The sequence below is a fragment of the Artibeus jamaicensis genome, unplaced genomic scaffold (genome assembly GCF_021234435.1).
Source record: "Artibeus jamaicensis isolate MK-2021 breed Jamaican fruit bat unplaced genomic scaffold, CSHL_Jam_final scaffold_1283, whole genome shotgun sequence".
NCBI classification, from domain to species: domain Eukaryota; kingdom Metazoa; phylum Chordata; class Mammalia; order Chiroptera; family Phyllostomidae; genus Artibeus; species Artibeus jamaicensis.
In genome coordinates this window covers 18739499-18762437 of record NW_026522028.1, presented here as the reverse complement: position 1 = coordinate 18762437, position 22939 = coordinate 18739499, and the positions used below count along the sequence as shown (strand labels likewise).

The following is a 22939-nucleotide window of genomic DNA, read 5'->3' as shown; positions in this document are numbered from 1 at the left end:
CTAGAAAGTATTGCTTATTAGATTTTGCTATGTATAATGTGCACTTTTGCCCAAATTTTTGAGGGGAAAATAAGGATGCACATTATACATGGGTAGTGCCTGAAATACCTTGTATCCGTTCTTGTGTTTTCTCATTATTTATTACATAAAATTTGTTGTACCATAATATGTTCAAAAATAAATGCTAAAATTTCTTTACAACTCAAAAACAAGTATCTAAATATAAACAAATAATTAAATTTAAAAATTAAAACAAAATTTTTTTCCTGAAAGTTTAGGCCAAAAATGTGGTTTTGCTGTAATAATGTATTACAGCAAAATATGGTACTTCAGACTTCAGAAGGAAATTTGGATGCGGCTATATAAGGGGAAATTTTGCTTAAAACAACCCCCAATTCTTTTATAGTTCATAAGTGTGATAGTTCATAAGTTCACTTTTGTGTGATATGTGCCTCCCATAAACCTTGTTACATCAGCACATTACCCAGCTGGCATTAAAAAAGAAAGAAAGAAACAACCCCCAGCTCCAAGGGGCCATCTGTAGATTAAACGAGGAGGTGATAAAAGGGAGTTTCATGAACTTGGCCAGAGCATTACCTTTCTTCACTGGTTTATAGCAAAGTAGATACATCTCAGGAGCACAGGGAGGTTGATGTAGATTCAGAGAAGACAGCTGACATGAGAAATGGTCAAAATCAAGTGGCTTACAACCACTTCAGGTCAAGGCCAAATGGCATAGTATGAGGGTGATTGAAGGCTTTTACACTTAGATTAATGCTTCCCAATTGACTCTAAATATCTTAGAATAAGCCTTCATCCCTATTGGCCTCTACCTCAGTCTTCAGATTGAATATAAGGCCTATGTTTTATGATCCAACTAGAAATGTCCAACATTAGTTGTCTTCTTGAAGTCTAGCAGGCTCTCTTGGAGACATTGTAACATCCCCTCCTCATCTTCTAAGACAGCAATTTTCATTTCATGGCACACATAAGCTAATTGCTAAAAGTCTGAGACATACCAAAAAATACATTTTTTTGCTGATCTGACAAAAAATGGCATAATTTTTAATGATTAAAAAAAACAGTAATTACTTTTTTTCTCCAAAGTGACTTTTTTTTAAAATTGGGCACCTATAGAAGGATTTCTGGTACCAAGAATTAACTAATTAGATGCTACCTTATTATGCAATATGACCAGTAATGTGCAACTCTGTTATATGATCTATGAGTATATATTTATGGTTGAAGACAGGGCATTCACACCAGATGGCTATTGTTGTGCTGGCTGTCATTTATTTTTTAATTTGAAAATCTAAAGGAAAAGGGATCAATACCATGGAATAAATAGTCAGATATTTAATTTTTTTACAGCACATCAGTTGAAAATCACTGTTGTGAGGGATTTGTGTGGTCTGGGCCATTGGCAAAGGTTGGCCAAGTCTAGTTACTGACTCCATATCTCCAGCTTCCCTATATACTCAGAGAGTTCCTTCTACCAAGCTGGAAGAGGAGATCTCACACAGAGTGGAACAATATCTAGATAGAGCCTGTTACACTAAGTACAAGGTTGGTCCTAGGAATGCTGATCAGGACTATAGTCTCTTAGTTTTACTCAACAATATTTTGCCTCCTACCAATCTGAAACCTCATAATTTAAAAAAATATTATTCTCTTTTGTAATGAGTCAAGGAGTGGAACTCAAACTACCTGATCACCTTATTAAAACTGATACACCCTACTACAACATAAACATGTTCTGATACTATTTAAACAACTTCCATTATTTTCCTTCATGGCACTTACCACCAACTGCTACACTATACTGATAACTACCTGTTTTACTAATTAATCACTTTTTCATTGTCTGTGTCTCTCCACTATAATATATGCTCCAAAGGGGGCAGGGATTGTCTCTGTTCTGATCACTATCTAATCCCTAGCTACTTAGAAAAGTGCCTGGCATAGACAGTGAAAGACAAATACCATATGATCTCACCTTTAACAGGAACCTAAACAACAAAGCAAACAAACAAACAAGCAAAATATACTCAAAGACACTGAAATAGAGAACAGGCGGACAGCGACCAGAGGGGAGAGGGGAGAGAATTTCAGGGGAAAAAGGGTTTACAGGAACTAGTATAAAGGACACATGAAAAAGAACTAAGGGGGATAGAAATGGGAGGGAAGTGGGGAGCACTGGGGGGGTGAGCTGGGATGGGAGTAAAAGACAGAAAACATTAATTAAACAACAATTAAAATAAATTAATTTAAAAAAAGAAAAATGCCTGGCATATAATAGGCACTTAATACATATTTGTTAAATGAAGATGCTGTATATAAATTCAGTAGTAAGGAAGAGGAGTAAAATAGACCCTGTATGTGGCATAATTCATTTTAAGTGTCATATAGTATGTTTGCCTTGCCCTCCACAAGACATGATGGATAGACATTAGTAATAACTGAGAAAAGGTGGAAAAATTTCTGGAACAAGATGTGATTCAAGTTAATATTATAGAAAAAAAACTAGCATGATTACTATAATCCAGGCACCGGGGCTAAATGCTTTACATTTCTTAAGTGACTGAATCCACCAAATGACTGTTTAAGAAAGGTATTGTTACCACCTTTTTAGAGATGAAGAAAATAAATTTGCCCCCATCAAGCCAGTTCTTAAAAGGTCATGCTGTTAATTAAAAAGTAGAAAAGCAAGGGTTAGACACCGGTCATCCTTTCCCTTGAGCCAGGTATTTCAGCCCACAATCAATGTTTTAGGCAACAGAATCACTACTTTGATTCTTCACTACTACCCAGTATTGTGTCATTGTGGCCATAAACTAGTCCTTCTGTGTCATTTCACCACAGCTGGGGCCATCAGAATTCCCAGATAACCAGATGGAAAATATTGTTTTAATTGGGATAGCAAAATAAAATATTTCTTAAAATAACAGTACTCTAGAACATAAACATTAAATATTCTGTAAAACTATTCTAGATTGAGTTAAGAGTTTTACACACTCTTTAATCTGAATTAGCAAAACAGGGGGTTAGTTATTCTAGCATGGCTAACTTACTCCACAATCTGGGTTGCGCTGACTTTACAAGCTTAGAGTGCCATCAAAATTTCATGCCATTTCTTGAGGAATTCCTGTTATGGCTCTTATAGCTAGCCATTAACTTCAGCAAGATTAGGCAGCCGAGTGACCTCAGAGAGTAGAATACAGGCTAGGATGAAAAGCTGTTCTAGCAGCCATGTTGGATGCATTTGCTTCTAAAAGTGACAATGTATCAAAAGAATGAGGATGAGATCATTATGATATAGAGATTTCTAAGAGGTACCAAAACTATTAACTAGAAGTCTGGTACTGGAATGAGTGTGCTTATTTCAAAATAAATTAGGCAACATCAGTTATAGAGAAGTAAGGTAACTGAATAACAAGATCTTTAGGATTCTTTGGCAAGTACACCCCAGACTGTGCTGACCCTTTGGGGCTCAATTTTTATGCCCCATAGGATAATGATGTCACCCAAGATTTCTATGTAACATCTTTAATTCATAATTGATGGCCAAGTGATCAATGCAAAATAAAATATTTGATTAATGTGATGGTGAGAATTCATAAACAAAGTCAAGATTCTGGACTATGTCATAGTTTGATACATTACAAAACTAATATTCCAAAAGTCTGGAGAAAGAAAAATGGTTATTGCAAAGACCGAATGACATGGCAGAGTATATGACAATGACACTACAATGTATAGAATTCTCTTTTCCATTTGTTCTTCTCTCTGACACACAATGTCCCAGATAAGAGCTTATTGTGAGTGGTGCTGGAAGGATTGTAAGCTTCAAAGCTGGGAAGCCTTCTTTGGAGACATCAGAGCTATGAAGAGTTGGAAGGACTCAAGTGAAGTTCAGACATAAGCTTGCTTGTCTGGTCTATAGGACAAGAGAAGAGAGCTTAGTTGGAGCTTTGAAATTTTCTTCTAGGCTATCCTGTAAGACTCCACCTAAAGATGTTAATGTTTATTTGGTTGTAAGGCTCCTTCATTCTCTCTCTCTGGAACCCAAGCAACTGGCAGATGCAGAGAGAAGTATGATGAATGACTCCAATTCCCCAAATCAGAGAGGTTGGGACTGGATAAATTACATTGTAAATCTCAGACTGCCTAACATCTGAGTTTTAAGGAGGATCAGTCTGGAAGTCAAAAATTGAAGGGTAAAAGCTTTAATCCCATGTCTACATGGATACATGCAATCCAAATTATAAAAACTTTTCTTTTTATTATTACTTTATTATTATTATTATTATTATTATTAGAGAGAGGGGAAGGGAAGGAGAAATAGTGGGAGAGAAACATCAATGTGTGGTTGCCTTTCATGTGTCCCCTACTGGGGACCTGGCCTGCAACCCAGGCATGTGCCCTGACTGGGAACCGAACCGGTGACCCTTTGCTTCACAGGCCCATGCTAAATCCACTGAACTACACCAGCCAGGGTATAAAAACTTTTCTGAGGCTTCAGAATATACCATATTTTAAGTCAAATATCTTGACTTTTGATGATGTAGGACATGTAATATATGAAAATTAGAAGTTAAGGTGATTAACAACCTTACTATTACTTAATTCTTTGTCATTAAAGACCTCCCTAATATTTGTCCTACTGTCTTCAATCTCACCAGGTATCTTCTTTGGTTGACAAATATGCTCAGTGCCTAGGAACTATACAACATAAATCCCAGGGCAGCATGCATCTTTCCTGGGACAGTCAGAATGTGGTGCATGTTGGGAATATTAATTCGGATTCTATCCAGAAAGAAATTAAGGCCTTATGACCTTGGAATTTGGATAATGGCATTAGGCTACAAGATGTTATTTTTGTATCTCAGTGACTCTCAATGTTTTAACATTGGTTTACTTAAGCTTGCTTACTCAGCAATCTCTGCAAGAATAATGTCACTAAGCAATTGAGAAAATTGAAAACTTGGGAAAACACTTGGAGGAGCTCTCATACTGAATATCTTTCTCTGCTCAGCCTTTTCACTAGATTTTATGATAGGTTTTACCCAAAGGCGTTGTGTGTGTGTGTGTGTGTGTGTGTGTGTGGCTATTTCTATTGTACACTGGAATCTTCCTAAAATTAGCTGGGGAGCAGAGGCCAGTTACAGCCCATTTGAAGGCTTGATAATATTTGGGAGATAATTCAGAATCCCCTCTGAATTTCTTTGGTCAAGAAAAGTCCTTAGGCCCATGTCCTACAAAATTTCAATATGAACCTGAAATTCCGTACAATGTTTCTGATGCTTGAGGGCATAGGTAATATAGGCACTTTTCATAGTCTGGATCCATACCTAAAAGTAACACTCTCCGGAGAAACCATGGGGGAGTGCAAAAAATCTCCATCAATTTCTCAATTGGGATTTCAATACTGGCACACTTTTAAGGAGAAAGCTGCTGGTAATAAAAAATCAGAGGTAACAAGGACCAAGAAAAGGCAAAGCATTAGGCCAGGCCCTAAGACACCCATCAGTGAGCATTAGGCATTGGCAATCCAGAAACTTGAAGAGCTCTACTGGAGGCACAGAGCTTGTGACAGGTATTGAGATGCTGTGGTCAAGCTGCCAACTAGAATAGTAGTGGGGAAGAAACTAAAGGACTTCTAGTCAAGATGGAAGAATAGGTAAACATGGCTCACCTCCTCACACACCACAGCAAAATTACAACTAAAATACAGAACAACCACCACTCAGAACCATCACAAACTGAGTTGACAACTATGGAATTAAAGAAATTACATCCATCCAGACTGGTAGGAGGGACAGAGACATGGAACAAGCTGGTCCCACACCCACATGCAGCAGATGAAATTCTGGAGGGATATTTCAGGAGTGAGGAGTCCCAGCCCCACACCAGGCCCCCAGCCCAGGGTTCCATTGACAGGAAGATAAGTCCCCATAACTTCTGGCTGCAAAAACCAGTGGGGAGTGAGTTAGCAGAAGAAACTTTTGGAGTCCCAAGCAGTTCCTCTTGAAGAACCCACACACAGACTTACTTGGACTCACTGCCTCTGAGCTCCAGCACCTCAGTAGCAGCTTGAAAGGTACCAGTGGCATGTAAGGAGGAACTGAAGTGTCTGGCATCAAGGTGAAAGCTGGAGAACAGCTTTCTCCCAGATACAAAGGTGGGAAGAGGTCATTGACCCTTTTTTGAACCCTTGCCCCATGGACCCACAGAGCCAGCAAGTTGGTACCATATCTGAGACTCCATCAACCTGGCTAACACTGTTTGCCCCACCCTGGAGATCCCCAGAGACTCTGTCCCACCCAACTTACATGCCCATCCGAGTTGATTTTCCATATGAATGGCTGGTCTTGGCTCACACTTCACAACCTCCTAATTCCTCTCAAAAAAGCAACAGCCAGCTTTAGTGAGCCCCATTATTTCTACTATGCTATTTAGAATAGTAATGGGGTGATGAGTAGAGGCAAAAAGGATAGAAAATTACTTAAATTTTCTTTAACAAAGAGAAGGGAAGAGAATGAGAAAGAGTGAAATAGAATTCTAGGGCACTAACTAGAGAGTATGGGCCTGTCTTTATAGATTACAAATAATGGTTGATATTGATATGCCATGAACTGCATTAAGCAATTTACAAGCAATATTTTCTTGAATCCTCACTGTCACCCTATAAATAAGGAACTATTATAATTCCCATTTAATAAAAGTATAAATGAAGACTTAAAGAGGTTAACTAATTAAGTCTAATTAAAGAGTGGAGGTGTAGTCTTGGTTGGTGTGGCTCAGTTGGTTGGAGTATTATCCCATGCACCAAAAGCTCACCAGTTTGATTCCTGGTCAGGAAACATACTTAAGTTTCAGGTTCAGTCCCTGGTCTGGGTGTGTATAGGAAGCAATGAATTAATCTCTCTCTCTCAAATATATATATAACATATATATAACAAATATATAACATGTGTATTTATATATTATATAACATGTTATATGTGTGTTATATATGTATATATGAACATGTCCTCAAATGAAATTTTTAAGTAGGTGTGCTCACATTTTAACCCATTTATTCACTATAATGCTCAAGTAATTAGGGAGAGGGCTTTGCAAATACATACTATATCTATAGTAGATTGCAAAACTACCTCTTCACTCTTCATCATATAAACACCCTTTATATTGTGACTTTTCAGTCTCTCCCATCAAGAGATATAATGTATTTCCTTTCTTCTTGAATTTGCTATAGAATGTGGGAGAAGTAACAGTGGGCCAAATCTGAATCTAGGTGTCAAGAACCTTCTCTCTCTCTCTGTCTCTGTCTCTGTCTCTCTCTCTCTCTCTCTCTCTCTCTCTCTCTCTCTCTCTCTCGTTCTCAGCTGAATATCCCACAAAGTGAACAAGCCTGAGCTAAACCTCTGGAGAGTGAGAGACCACTAGAGCAGAGATGAGACAACCAAGATGAGACCATTCTAGACCAGCCAGCCTCCAGCTTCCCTGGCAATTGACTTCAGATACATGAGTGAGAGTGGCCAAGACCAGAACTTTTTGGGTGAGCACATACAAAATGTCAACCCATAGAATCACACATGAAATAAATGGCTGTTGCTTCAAGTGATGGGGTTTTGGGGTGGCTTTTAATATAGTAAAAGGCAATCAATATATTCTGTTAATAACTTCACCAAGGTCTTTCAAAATTATCTATTCAGTCAGGATGCTTTTGGCCTGCAAGTAAGAAAACAGTTTTACCGAACTGCTTAAACAATAAGGAAAACATATTAACTCACATAAAATGCCATGATAGGGTAAATCCAGAGTTAGTTAATTTAGTGACTTAATGCTATCATCAAAAACCTAGGTTTCATAAAAACAAAGACACTAAAATAGAGAACAAGTGGGCAGCGACCAGAGGGGAGAGGGAAGGGAATTTAAGGGGAAAAACGGGGAGGGATTTTGAAGAACAAGTATGAAAGACACAGGGATGAGGACTGTGGCGGGGGGGGGGGGGGGGGAGGTGGGGAGACGGGGCAGGGGGGCTGGGATGGGAGAAACAGACAAAAAACTGTACTTGAAAAATAACTAAATAAATTTTTTTAAAAAAGACCTAGGTTTCTTCCATCTTTCCACTGTGCCACCCTCAGCATGTTGACCGCTGCTCTGGTTAAAGCTTCCCTCATGATAGGTACCAAAATGGCTACATTCATTCCACGCATCACATCTAAAAATGATGATGTGAAAAAAGAGAAACTGTTTCTTCCTGTGAATTTTTCTTTTTTTAATGATTTTTTTAATAACAAGGGAAGCTTTCCTAGTGGACTTGAATAATTGGATTAGACTAACAAAAATTTACATCTGATGTATGTCAGAGAATGGTAGACATCCTACTAAATTTGGCTGTACCTTAAGGAAGTAGGGAGGGATGTTTTTCATATAGGTAATATGAGTAGTGCTTGTTCTGTCCACTGTATAAGGGGTTATTCTGGGGACATTTTTCTGTAGAAATATTATTCCAACCATGAGTTTAAGTTCTTATGAATTTCCGACACAGAAGACAGAACTTGCAAGATGTTCCTGAATTGTGCTTTTGTGTGGAGGGTGTTTCCATCTTAGTATTGATATCATGCTGATGACTCTACCTACTGACTATATATGATATAAACGGATAAGAGTGGGGAAACAGTGTTAACTACTTACCCAATAAATTAGATGGATGAGAGAATGTAAATCATGTAGAACACATAATCTCTGGCTCATACAACCTGTGTTGTTGGGAAATTTTAACTCAGATTACACATAAAAGATGAAATGAATACACTTTTATTTGTAACATTACAAAACTTTTCATGACTTCAGAGAAATAGAAGGTCATCACTGGCTGAAGGTGTCAGGTAGACTTTCTGAAGGAGATGAGACCGAATCATAACAACTAGTACTACTAACAACAGTAACAATAACAATATCCAAACTTATTGACTGCTTATATGCCAAGCAGAGTTTAACTGCTTTACATGTGTTCCCTTATTTAATCCTCACAATAACCCTATGAGGTAATCAACAGTACCATCCTCATTTCTAGGTGAAGACACTGAGGCATGGAACCAAGATTACAAAGTCAAAAAGCAATGGAACTGCGATTCACACTTCAGCAGTCTGGCTTCGAGCCTACACTCCTTGTGGTCAGAAAGGACTTTTTGAAAAAAAAAATCTTATTGCAGGCATGGAAGAGAGGGACAGTCAAGGAATGAAGAAGCATAGAAAATATGGCTGGACAGCTTGAAAAATGGTCCCAGAATGACATGAAGCTTGTATTAGTTATGAACACAGTTTCTCCTTGCAGTTCTTACGCTGCACTTGTCATGATTTTCACTGAGGGGACACCACCAGCACTCTACCCTATCTTGGTGAAAAGCTATGATTTTCTCAGTAAGGTGGAAATGTTCAGGAATAGAAATTAGAGATCATAGATTCACAGATGACAAGCTCAGATGGCATGGCAGTAATTTTGTTCCCTTCAAAGCAAATCCGTATCAGTGGTGTAGAGCGGTGGTTCTCAACCAAGGTGATTTTTGCTTCACAGAAGACAATTGGCAATATGTGGAAACATTTTCGGTTGTCACAACTTGGGGGAGGATGCTGCTACACCTAGGGATGCTGCTAAACATTATATAATGTGCCAGAGAGTGCCCACAAACAAGAATTATTTGACCCCAAATGTCAAGTGCTGAGGTTAAGGGATCCTGATCTCAATAGTGCTATAAACACAGTGCTCAAGAACTAATGTGTGTACATGACTCCATCTCTCCACATCTTAATCAGAGCCAAGCAGAATAGTCAATTACCTACTCCCAGCGTCAAAGCTGCCAAAGCATTCAAGCACAAAGTATCCGATTCTGTTTAGAAATATATATGCACTGGTCTCCTTATATACTGGAGATGTAATGTGGAGCAAAGGGAATAGAGTCAATAACATTGTAATAACTATGGTGACAGATGGTTACCAGACATGTGGTGATCACTTTGTAAAGTATGTTGAATCACTATGTTGTACACTTGAAGCTACTATAATACTATATGTCAATTATAATTAAAAATAAATTCTTTTAAAGGAAAGTTGCAGCTCTGGTTGCAGTTTTCCTATAGCCTCTAAAATGTGCCCTACATTACCCACAAATATCAAATGACCTAAATCAAGTACAGCACAGAAATGACCAACAAAATTGAAAGTGCTATGTAAATACCGGCACAAAAATATGATCCTCACTTTTAAAAATTTCCAGTTGTGAAATATAGCCAATGGATTCAAGATTCTGATTTCCCCCCATGCCACTGCCGATGGTACTATTTTCAGGCTGGACCAAGAATAAGCCTGGTGATCACCTTGGACATTACTCAGTCGTGGAGTTTTGGGCACCCCAATCCCAGTTCTTGTCCTCCGTTGAGTACACACCTGGCACAGCACAGATGACATGTTCAAGTTATTCCAGAAAGGGGAGTTGATGACAAAGCACTTTTTAAATAAAAATAAGCTAAAAGTAGAACAGTAATAATCAAAACATGGAAACAAAGAATCAGTCGCTATGAATCCTTTAACACAATGTATAACAGCAATTGATTCTTTAACACGATGTATGAACATTTTTAAATACTGTATGATTTTTGGCAAGACATTAAATTTGTTTAGCCTTTGTTTCTTTTAAGTAGGATTAGTAACATTTGACACTGAGTGAAATAAATAATGAAAAGCAGTAAAAATTAGTGAATAAAATAAACTCTGTGAATAAAACTTCTACTCTTTATAAAAAGTGATATGGAAACTTGAGTCCACAAAGAAAAAAGATTTATTTAGGAAAACTATTTTACTATCTGGATAAATGTTCATATCCACAATAACTAAATCTTAGAAGTAAGATAACCTATCTATCTGGAAAGAAACATAAAATTGTCAGGGAAATGATAAAAGGAACTACTTTGATATAGGTAATGTACATATTTGGATTCCCAACATAAAGAAAAAATGAACTGCAAAACTATGAGAAAAACTGCCAAGCACACTGATTTCTAGCCCCCACAACACCCTCAATACCCCCCAGAGGACTCTGGTATAATCTTTGGGGAGGTTTATTAAATGACATTTTATTTACTAATCTATTGAAATGTGCTGTGTCAAAGCATTACATTTGAAACTATAAACCTGGGGTTTTCTGCAATCGCTGTACAATTCAAATGAACCTTGGTATTCCCTTCTATGGCTAAGCAGATGATAATCTAGCAAGCAAACACTATAACATGTGATGGGAATTTAATATGAGCCTCAATTATCCTTGGAATGATGGCAAAGATAATAACATTGGCAAGCCTCTGTCACTTTTGAGCACACAGATTTTAATTCTTATGTTTATTAAATTTTCTTTAGTTCTTCAAAACACATGGAATTGTACCAAATAAAAGCTAAATGCTTATCATATGAATGAATTTTTCCACTGCTGGCTGTGGCCCGGTCTTCCCAGGGACCTTTGAATCTGCTTGTAAGAGCTCCAAGAAATGAAAAAAATAGGATAGGTGACTCATCTCTACGTACCTGGCAGATAAGTCAGAGGTTCCAATTCTCAATGTAAGAGAGTCTAAGTATCATTAGAATTTGGCCAGATACACAAAGTTTACTACAGTGACGAGTTAATTCAACAAAACAGCTTGCCCACCCAGTCAGATAGAATTTTTTGACTGAATTGATCGGTAGGCTAGTTGACTCAATAAATGTCAACTGATTCAATGATAGTCATAAAGTTAAAAAAAGAGCAATCAGTTAAAGACATTATCATCATTACCTAATTGAGTTGAAGTTAATACTGGGATGATTAGCTGAGGTTCCACAAGTTTCTCTCTCTCTCTTAGTTGCATAGGATGATATCCTCGGCAGTGGGGAGTAGGGATTGCAGTATTATTATGGTTAGAAGTGATGTGTACTTGAAAGTTTTTTCTTAGCAGAGTTTCTGTAGGTTTTTTATTTCTTTGTGTTGAAAATGTCTACCTGCTATCTCCCTACCCGATCTACATATGGTTATGCCTTTCTAGATGGGTAGGTTATTTACTTCTGAGATTCAGCCATTGTAGATATATATATATATATAGATAGATAGATATAGATATAGATATAGATATATAGATATATAGATATAGATATATAGATATAGATATATAGATATAGATATAGATATATATGTCTATAGTAAAATATTTCCTTCACATTAACCCTTTTATTGTTCTTAATGGCCTCAAGTTGAGTAGTTTCAATATCAATTTTAATAAATAAAAACTTTACTCACAGAGCACATTTTCTGTAGTAATTTTGCTTTTTTATCATTTCATTCTATTCTTGCAATAAACCTTTGGGTTAATAGGACATGTGTTAGTGTCTTTTTAAAGCTAACCAATTCACATTGAATGGAGACAAGATATATTTCAATATCTTATTGAAATAAGAACTGGACTGCCTTCTCTCCACTTTTATGAATTCCTGCTCACCTGGGGCCACACGATTAGTAAATGGTGGTGTTAGAATTCAAACTCAGAGAGTACAGGTGATACTGTGCACATACCATATATTAATCTACTCCCGATGGAACCCTGTTGCTAAACACTTGAATGTTTCTGCATTGAATAATATCAATCACAATAAATAAAGATCATAGGAAACATTATATCTGTTCAGGTCAGGTGTTACTGCCAAACAGTTTTCACATTTTCGGATAAGGAATTATGGATGTGTATTTCTTTAGCCCTGGTGCTCTCCACCACTATATGCGGCAACTAACCATTTAATAAGCAATGACCACTTGCATACCTTTTCTCTCTTCAAGGCTTCTCTGGATAGCAACCTACTGGCAGTCTTCAGAGGGAATAATTAATCCCAAGTATTTTCTCCACTGCCTTCATTATGCACTAGATGCAATTATCTTCTCTTTCACTACTGAGAACTAAATTACACTTTATACAAAATCACTCAATTTTTCGACTTTTTATTCTTTCTATTTCAACATCTCCATGTCACAGAAAATGACATGAGGGAGGATGCGGGTGCCAAAATCCCCTAAAGGAGAGTGGTATTCTTAGTAATAAACTTAATCTTGTCATAAATAATGAATGGGTCCCTTCTAGGACATTCTTTCTCCATTCGTTTCCTGAACCTAACATGATGACATCTTACATAGAGTGGACATTCAATAAATTCTCGAGGCAGAAACAAAGGAAAGAGCGAAAAAGAATAGTAGGAAAGGAGGAAACTTCTATACATTTGCTTATGTAATTGAGGTAACTAGATATGTGATATGTTTATAAAGGAAAACAAGATGTAAAGTGGGGAATAAAATACTATGTTAAGGGGTCCCAGGAATTCCAAATAAGGACTGCAGATTGGGACTTTTAAGAAATTTCTTACTTTTTTTTTTTGGTTCTTAACTTGTGTTCTCTCCTATTCCTTGTTCCTTATCCAGGAACAGTAAATGTGCATATTTCACTTGGTGATATTCACAGTTGAAATCTGACTACGTATCATTCTAAATTCAAGAACTCACTGCATTCTTTTATATAGTGACATTTTCTATTGGTTAATCCTTGTGAAAAACATGAAAGGTAAAACTACACCCTCCACAGCAGTTTTGCACTTACTTCTGTGAAACGAGTCCAGATATCATCATCCCACCTAATTTTTTCTGTAGGGACTTGGTTTTCAGTCACTTCCATCTTTCTACTTTCACTGTAGCTTTTGCTAAGGACTTGGAGACTTGAATGACAGCTGTATTTCCAATTGCTTGACAACATTTTATTTCCAGAACACATCACCTTGCAATGTGTTCCCTCGGTACACATTTCAGGATCATTAAATTAAAAATGGAAGGTGTAGTTGATGATTGACTGCTCTCTAGTTACCCAGAGTGTTTGTCAAAGGCAGTAGGCAGGAGACATAAGCTCCATTTTGCTGTTACATGCACTGTCAGCTTTACAGCACATCTTTCCTAACATAGAAGACTTCCCTGACTAGTATACTTAGTGGAATAGACCTTTGCAGCTGGAACAAATCCCCCTTGGCATCAGAATAAACAGAGAGTGAAGAAAATTATCTAATAAACAAAAATGGTTTATCTATGTCTTGGAAATAAGAAGCCTATCTAGAATCAGTGTTTCTCAACCATTTTTCCCAGTATTGAGACTTTTTAGACATATTTTCCTAATATCTCAACCATAAAATTTTAATACCATAGCTATACTTTGATCCTGTTTATGTACTGTGGTCCTTTGGAGGACTACAAACCATTATAATATGTAAACTTTTCTCTCTCCACCAAGAATGATATCTATCCTCTTAGATTATGCTTGCTAGTACACAGATTGAACTCATGATGTTTCGTCAATTTGATAAGCAAGGCTACCCCCCCCATTCTGAACTATACAATTCAAGAGGATGTAAGCTAGAAAATGGTTGTTTAGTAAATCATTTATTGCCAACTGAGAAATCAAATCTCATTCCTCTCCTAAAAATAAGGAAGCTCTAATAATATTAAAGAGCACACAGTTCCCAAGTGAAAATGGTGTTTGAGTCAAAAATCTTGCACTCACAAATTCAAACTTCTCCATGTACAGAGAGAAGGGCAGGCTTTGCTCTCAGAAGGGATAAGACTATCCCTTCTTGAGGGCTTGCAACAACTACTATTTTGTGTGCTTGTCTATTAGCACACATTTCTTGAACTCTATGTACACTTTTAGCTCTATGAGTGCAGGGATTATGTTTGTGCTTACCACTGTAGAATAAAGAAAAGCAAAAAAGGAAGGGAAGAAAAGAGGAAGACAAGGCACTATGCTAAGTGGCTTGAAGACTGCCTCTAAGAATATTTATCCTCAAGGTGAAGATAGATATGTAAACAAATAAATATTACACAAGTATAATTTAAAAGTTGATTAGATATGGCAAGGTTACAAAGCAGTGGTCAATTGTATCTGGTTAGAGGTGGGAGCAAACTGAACTGGGTTATGAAAATGTTTAGAGACAAGGCTATATTAGAACTTTTGTGGGGCCCTAGGGCACTCTTGGTTTGTGGTTTCCTTCTTCCGTAAAACACATTTAAATATAATTCTAGCACAATAAAGTGAGCATAAGGATCTGAGTATTCTAGGAGCACATAGCCAGGAGGTCCAGCAAAGACCTCCAGGAAGGCAAGATGTTTAAGTGAGAGAACCTACAGATAAGCTGGAAGAGTGGCTGAGATAGGCAAGTGTATTCTAGGTAGAGAGAACAGCTTGTTGAAAGGCCTAGAAGTGAGGAAACTATTATGGTTAATGAAACACAGGCAAAGAGACAGAAAGGAGAGAAGGGGGGAGAGATGAAATTAGAGAGGCAAGTGAGGGTCAAAGCACCTTTGGCCCTGTGTTAAGAAGTCTGCCTTTATCCTAAAGCTATTTAGTGAGCACACAATAGAGACTACAGATGCCATATTATAAAGTTGTGCGACTGAAAATTATATGATTATCATTATCAACTAGTGTTACTCCCAATAAATTTAATTTAAAAATAAATAAAAATAAAAGCTTCTGTGTTAGGAACCAACAGGTTTAAGTTTACAGTTTGGATATTCATTCAAGCACACTGTAGCCAATGGACTGGAGAGGGTGTGGTGGATATTCTGGGAGTCCACCAGGCCCCTTCTTCAGGGCCCATGTGCCCATACCCTGCTTCTAAAAATATTTGTTTTGGAGGCTCACAGATGAGTCCCTCCATGGGAATTGCCCCCAGCCACAGGGAACTATCTTTCCTGAGGGCAGACCCTCTCCCAGACAGCACCCGTGACCATAACTGGCAAGTGAGATACAAAGGCCCAGCTATCTTATCTCAGTCAGGGACAGCCTCAGCTCCTAAACTCCCTTCAGGGTCTGCTGAAGCCTCTGATGTAACCATGTTGCTGGTCACTTCTTCCTCTGCCTAATCCTACTTTATTAGTTTCCCTTGGCTGCATAACACATTACCACAAGCCTGGTAGCTTAAAAAACACACATTTATCTTCTCAGTGTCCATGGGCCAGCAGTCTGGGCACAACTTAACTGGGGCCTCTTCATCAGGCTGCAATCGAAGGGTTGGCCAGACTGTGTTCTCATCTGGGAACTTGACTGTGGAAAACTCCATTTCCAAGCTTACTCTAGTTGTTGATAGAATCCACTTCCAGGTGTTTGTAGGACTGAGGACCCCACCTTCTTGCTATTGATTGATTGGAGGCTGCCTTCAGTGCAAAGAGGCCACCAGCAATTCCTAGAGGCCGCTCACAGTTTCTTTCATGTGGGCTTTCCCAACATGGCCACTTCCTTGATCAAGCCAGCAAGGAGAGTCTCCAGAAAAAGTCTGCTAGCAAGACAGACTCAGACATAATATAAAGTAATTGCAGGAGTAATGGCTCATCACCTTTGCTGTATTCTTTTCATTAGGAGCAAGTCACAGGTACCATCCACACTCAGGGAGTACGGATTGCATGAAGGTATAAACATCAGAAGACGGCAGACACCATAAACCCTGCCTGCCACACGTGCCTTCCTCACTTCTTACAGGCGTGCTTCAGAGAGCAGTCCTCAATAAACCTGCACGTAACTACTCATCTTAGAGTTGATATCCAGGAAGCAATTCCAGAGGCAAGGAAGGTCAGCTAGAGACTATTGCTGTAGTGTCAGCTGTGGGCAATTCCAGTGGGAGACTGAGTAACACATTTTCTTTCTATTGATAAATGTATAATTATTATTAGAATGACATGTGGCCTATCAGAAAGGAAAACCAAGGTATCTTCAAGCAAAGATACACAACAAAAATCATTCATTTTTAGGGCTGTAGAACAGATTAACTATAACTAATAAAAATTAGGCTTATTATGTTGCACAGTGTGAAAATAAACCTCAGACCACAATCAGTCACATAATCAAAAAGAGACAATTAGCACTTTATTAAACCAGCATGGATTATACTTTTACAAATGGCAGAAATAACAAATAGAGCTTCCCTATTAGAGACTGATAGAAAATACATAAGCAACTGTTGGTATAATTATTGGATCAAATTCTACCTTGTGTATCAACACTCCCATTTTTACCCACCCAATTTATAATAATTACTTTTATCCTTGCTTACTTAGTCATATACAGAGTGATACAAACAATATTCCAAAAGGATCCATTTTCAATGATTTCTACACCATATTATAGGCATTTGCCACTGGAAAACTGTTTGTCCTTAGGTCTTCAGGGTGTGAAATATATATTGTGGCCTGACCTTCTTTTCGGAAATGCTTAAATACTGATGGGTCTTTAAATCAATAATTACAAACACCAAATGACTACACTTACACACTGTGTTGTCGGGGAACTGTTTTAGAATACTGGGTGTGCTCAACAGTTTATGACTCCAGTGGTTTTCGTGGGTATAACTGATTGCCTTTCACTTTTGCGTATGTTCAAAATTTGTTACAAAAGAAGAATGGTGAAAAAAAATATGTAATCTGCCCTTGATAATTTGTGGCGCTCAACAGCGGCACCGAAACAAGTGTTGAGTTTCTTGGGAAGCAAAACTGCAGCCCCTCAAAGAGGGGTAAGCCGCTCATCCTCTGTCACAAAGGTGTCGTTAACGTGCCATCCCTTCATGTCCAGGGAGTCACTGGAGATGCCATTTTCAATTGTGATGGTGTTTTCACACTTATCTTCAGCGTCGTCCACTTCAGGTGGTCCTTTGTTCTTCCTAAATGCACATAAAAAGAATGGTTGGGATCTAGGAGGAGAAAGCATGGTCTTTTGCAGAAACCTTAGAATGCTCCAAACATTGCAAAAGCAAAGAGGAACCTCAGAATGATAAAAAATTGATGCCTGTGTATTTTCAAATAAGCTTCAAAGATCATAAAGAGCTGATGTGGTGGAAAGATGCTGTCAAGATGAGAAGACTGCTTGGATGATGAACACGTATTGATCAAAGCGAGTGGTCTTACTTGGAATACTAAAATAAATATACATGAATATGTACATTACTGAATGCATATATACATTTACATTAATGAATATGTTTGTGTACACACATATATACATATACATTCACACACATAAATTGCATGAAGGAATGTGAGGAAAATGTATGATAAATCAGCAAGTTAAAAAGTTTAGCTCTAGGAAGACTTCACAAAAATTGATTTTAAAAAAGTAATAGACTCTTCTCACAGGACTTGACAAATGAATGGCCTGCAAATGTGGAGTGAAAATCAAATTGAAATGGGATATCAAGAAGCAAACTCACATTACTTTGTAGAAAGGAAGTAACCATTATAAATTGTAGGTAGCACTGCTTGGCTCTATTCATTACAAAACAATTGTGTTCATTTGTAAGCTGAATTTTTGAAACTCAGAACACATTCTGCTGATTACATTACAACTCATGGCTATAATTCCAGGTTATTCCAAAAACCCCCTCCATGACAGGATAAATTTTGAATTTCTCTTTCTCAGACCCTCTGTAGACCCTGCTACCCCAACCCAAGTGGTAACCAGACCCTTAACATTTCCTTGGAGTGTGGAAAGCCATGGCCCTTAATTCAAAGGTTCTTTCTGTCTCTTGTGAAAGGCCAAAACAGCTGAGCCAACTATGCTTGATATCATAGAGTTAGGGTGGCAAAAAAAGAGGCAAGTGCCTCTAGGCAACCACAGGGAGGAAAACTTTCCCTGAGGCTTACCACAACCTAGGTGCTAGCTGGGGCACTGCAGAGGCATGTTAAGCATAAGACTCCCAGACTCACCAAAGATTCCATTGTCCCAGGAATCTAAGGAAACTCCAAAGAGGTAGGCCTAAATGGATCACGTGGCTGGGATGGTGGGCATTGCTGTGGTGACCAGGAAGGACTCCCACCACTATGGAAGTCCCTTAGAACCTTAGTAAGCCTCTGACAGGTGAGGAGATCATGAAGATGCTCCAATGATAACTGAGGTAGAGTTTCCTGTTAGTCCTATATGAAAGTCCACTTTAATGTTCTTTAAAGAATATGGTGGAGGAAGAGAGAAAAAAGAGGGAGCTCACATTTATGAAAGAATGTCAGCTGATATGGAATGAATAACAGAAACAGAAAATTGCCACTACAATAATAACTGATTCCTATGAGGCACATCAATGTCTAATAAACCATACAGTGAGACATGGTTAGGGAACAGGATATTTTCATGGTCTTGATGGATCACCCCCACAAGCAATGTACTAATTATATAGAGAGATTTGTATTTTGTTAAGGGAGGAATCTGGTGAACATCACCAACAAAAAAAATCCATCTGACATGGCAAATTGAACAAGTGACTCCAGATGTGACACACTAAAACTATATATATATATATATATATATATATATATATATATATATATATTTAATTCTGTGTTCCTGCCCCACCTCATCTCCAAATTTTTTTAACCTGAATCTCTCAGGAGGAAATAATCAGAAAAATCAAAACCCAAATTTAAAGAGATTCTGTAAAACAGCTGATCTGGGCTCAGCACAGAGTAGGCAAGAATTGGATGGACAGACACATGGGTGGCTGACTAGCTAGTTAAATAGATGGATCAATGAATGTATATGAATCACTGATTATCTGGATAATAAATGGATGGATGCATGGATTCATGGATGGATAGATGGGTGCTATACACAAAGTTACTCAGACAATAGCCCAAGGGAGATCTTGAATGGGATCCACAGACAGGAAGGAAGGAAGGAAGGAAGGAAGGAAGGAAGGAAGGAAGGAAGGAAGGAAGGGAGGGAGGGAGGGAGGGAGGGAGGGAGGGAGGGAGGGAGGGAGGGAGGGAGGAAGGAAACATTCACACGTGATATTTCTTTTATCTCTTATTTTCTCAAGTGAATGGAGGGATTGTCCTACCTTAGGAATTTGGAATTAGTATAGATTTTGCCAGGCTTCGCTGATAGTTTTATTAGGTAATTTCTAATGACTGGAGTTCATAACGAAAGGTAAAGTAGCATCCAACAGTGTAGATCCTATTGTCATCACTTGAAAAGTATCGGCCATTCTATATGCCATTGTCAAATGTGTCACTACAGACCCAATGCTGTGCTGAAAGTTGGGGGTTACAGTCCCAGAGACCTAGGAAAGGGCAAGATGCTGTGTTTTTCCATCTTCAGAGTAAAGACACAGCACTGGCTATTCCAAGCTCCAGCAATCAGCAATCAGTGCACAATAGGGTGGGCAGAGTTTCATGTGATAAGAGGGTCCTCCAGCCAGGTAAAGTCACCTACCAGAGGACTAGAATACTTTGATCCCGTCTCCTATGGGCAGAACTATGGTCACTTAGTTGTCCTCCAGGAAGCAAAAGCAACTGACATTCTATAACTATCAGTCACACCACTTCATTCATAGTATCCAGCATTCATTCAATAACAATGTTTTAAATGCCTACTGTGTGTTGGAAGAGAGACAATCCATGTCCTAAAGTGAAAAGAAAGGGTTCAATAAAAGGGAAAAACTCCAAATTTCACTCGTGCTCCCTCCCACCTATTTTTTTTATGGATCATAAAAGAGAGGAGTGATGTTTCAGTAGGGATGAAGCCCCGGTAACAAATGTATATTTATAAACTATCATCAAAAACCAGCTAGCTTGTTCAACTTCCCCCTAAATCACTCCTCATTGGGCTTGGAGTAAATAATAATCTCCATAACAATAAACAGATTTTAAACAGTCCAACTTTACCCTGAAATTTCTATACGTAAGTATAAAAGCCATATCACAAAAATCTTAGTGGTTAGAGCTGTCTGAAGTAGGTGGCAATGCCACATGGTCTTAGAAATAATGGTTGTCAGGATTTATTTACCAGTTTCTTCACTTTAAGAAATGTTTTTATGGAGTTAGAAGAAAAATTGCAGAGAGCTGAACCCAGGTGGACCATCTCGAGGAATCTTGCCTCCCCCTCCCCAACCACAAGGGGGACATAATCCCTCAGGCACCACAGAGGAATGGGGAAGAACTAAAAAGGCAGATGCAAACAGATGAGGACAGCTTTCTCTTCTTTAGAAGAAGGATTTCTCAACCAAAAAGCTTCTGAATGAAATCGCTGTGGAAATTTAGCCAACTGGGCCGTGTCCGTGGCAAATCAGGGGCATATTGTTCTTTTATGACCTCAGAGTCAGTTGTACAGAGTCTTAGCATTGCTGGGCTTCACAAACTGCAGTGTTGGTAACATGCTCGCTGACACGATAAACAGCTCAATGGTTATCTTACAGTGATAATACAGCACTTTGTCACATTTCACATAGTGTGTAGTGAAATAAACCGAATCACTGCCTGTGCACTGCGCTTACTAGACTAATAAAACTGATCTTCCTGAATCATCCTGATCAGATTTTCTGCTAAAAACATGAATTCCTTTTCCTGAAAAACAAACTTGAGTGTTAACGACTTCCGCTATTCCTGCAAGGTCAGGTAGTTCAGGAAGAGGATTTTAAAAAGTGACTAAAATATCTGCAACTAGCTCCCAGGAGTCCTGAGAGCGAATACCTCTCACAGATCCAGAGAGAATGGGGACAAAACAGGGGACGAAAGAAGTATCCAGTGGCTCTCGGAACCAGGGGGTGTTAGGGAATAGGGTTTGCTCAAGATAAAGAAATGGCAGCTAAAGCAGAAAGAGTATTTCTGTCTTCCGCCAACAAGACAGGGCTGAAGAGCTGAGGCCCAAGAACAGCCAGATAAACAACAAAAGAACAGACAAATATGATTTTTCAACAGGGTCAATTAATGGAGAACTGTGACTGTCCTCCTGATCAACATGGATGATTCCCGGGGAAAATAGTGTTGCTGGAAGGATTTCAGTAGGCTTTGCAGCATGGTATGATTGGTGGGCTTTGGAATCAAGCCCATCCGGTTTTTAACAATGGTACTTTAACAGTACTTTCTAACCATATCACTGTAGGCAGGTCGCTTTATATGTGCCACGTGATAGCAATAATTAATATATATTACATAGCAGAAAGCAGCACTTTGCACACATCACCTCATGTAATTCCCATTGCAATACTACGAAGACTGTACTAAAATCCCTGTTTTTCAGATGAAGGAGCTCAGACTCAAATATGTACAGTAGCTTGTCTCAGAATAGAACAAGGTTGGTGGAAGGAGTGGACCTACAACTCTACTTGGTCTCTCAGGCTTTACTCAAAATATATATTTGATTCCTACTGAGTATGTACATTTAAGAACAGCAAAGGAAAAACAAAACATTTATTGGTTCTAAAATTTCTACAACAATTAGGGAGCTAGGTGAAAAATATTATTCTCGTTTTCTGTATGTGACCTACTCAAGGTCACTCAGCTAATAAATGCCAGGGCCTGACACTGGAATCCAAAACCAAGAGTATTGATCCAGTGCTGTTTCTGTTAAAACACACATGATATCATCATCATCATCATCAGGCTGAGCTGAGCAGATAACTCAAACATCTACTTCTGGGCTGGGGAGCTAGACACAGATCCAGTACAAACATCATTGTGAAGTATGTGCAGTTCATCTTGTCTCTCTGAAGACTAAAGGCTTCAGGGGCAAACCATATCTTTTCCATGATCAGAAAGGTCTATCATCACAATCATCAGGACTCTCCCCACTTCAAACTGCACCCTTTGCTCACTTTCAAGTAATACTTTGTACAAGAGAAACCCACCACAGATTGTATCGAACCTAAAACACAGCAAATCGATTTATCTTCAGAAGGTTGTCATAACTGTCCTGACTATATTTACTAAATTACTGATGCTCTCCAGGTTCACAAAAGGATTGGTCCATCTGTTTTCCTAGTTTGAACATGAAATGAACTTGTGAAGGCAAAGCTGTGACAATGGCCTCCCTTTTCCCAGGCAACAGATTAAGATGCTACACA

At 38.4% G+C, this 22939-nt stretch overlaps 1 protein-coding gene and 1 pseudogene across 1 annotated transcript in view; one reads left to right on the top strand and one right to left on the bottom strand.

The window, feature by feature from the left end:
* Positions 1–394: 394 nt before the first annotated feature.
* LOC119058406 (uncharacterized) lies at positions 395–494 on the top strand (annotated as a pseudogene).
* Positions 495–16950: 16456 nt separating this feature from the next.
* CLTRN (collectrin, amino acid transport regulator) overlaps positions 16951–22939 on the bottom strand; it is a 34536-nt gene continuing 28547 nt past the window's right edge. The window contains exon 6 of the mRNA XM_037157543.2: positions 16951–17770. Coding sequence (XP_037013438.1) covers positions 17614–17770 — 157 coding nt within the window. The 3' untranslated portion in view covers positions 16951–17613. The remainder of the gene's footprint in view (positions 17771–22939) is intronic.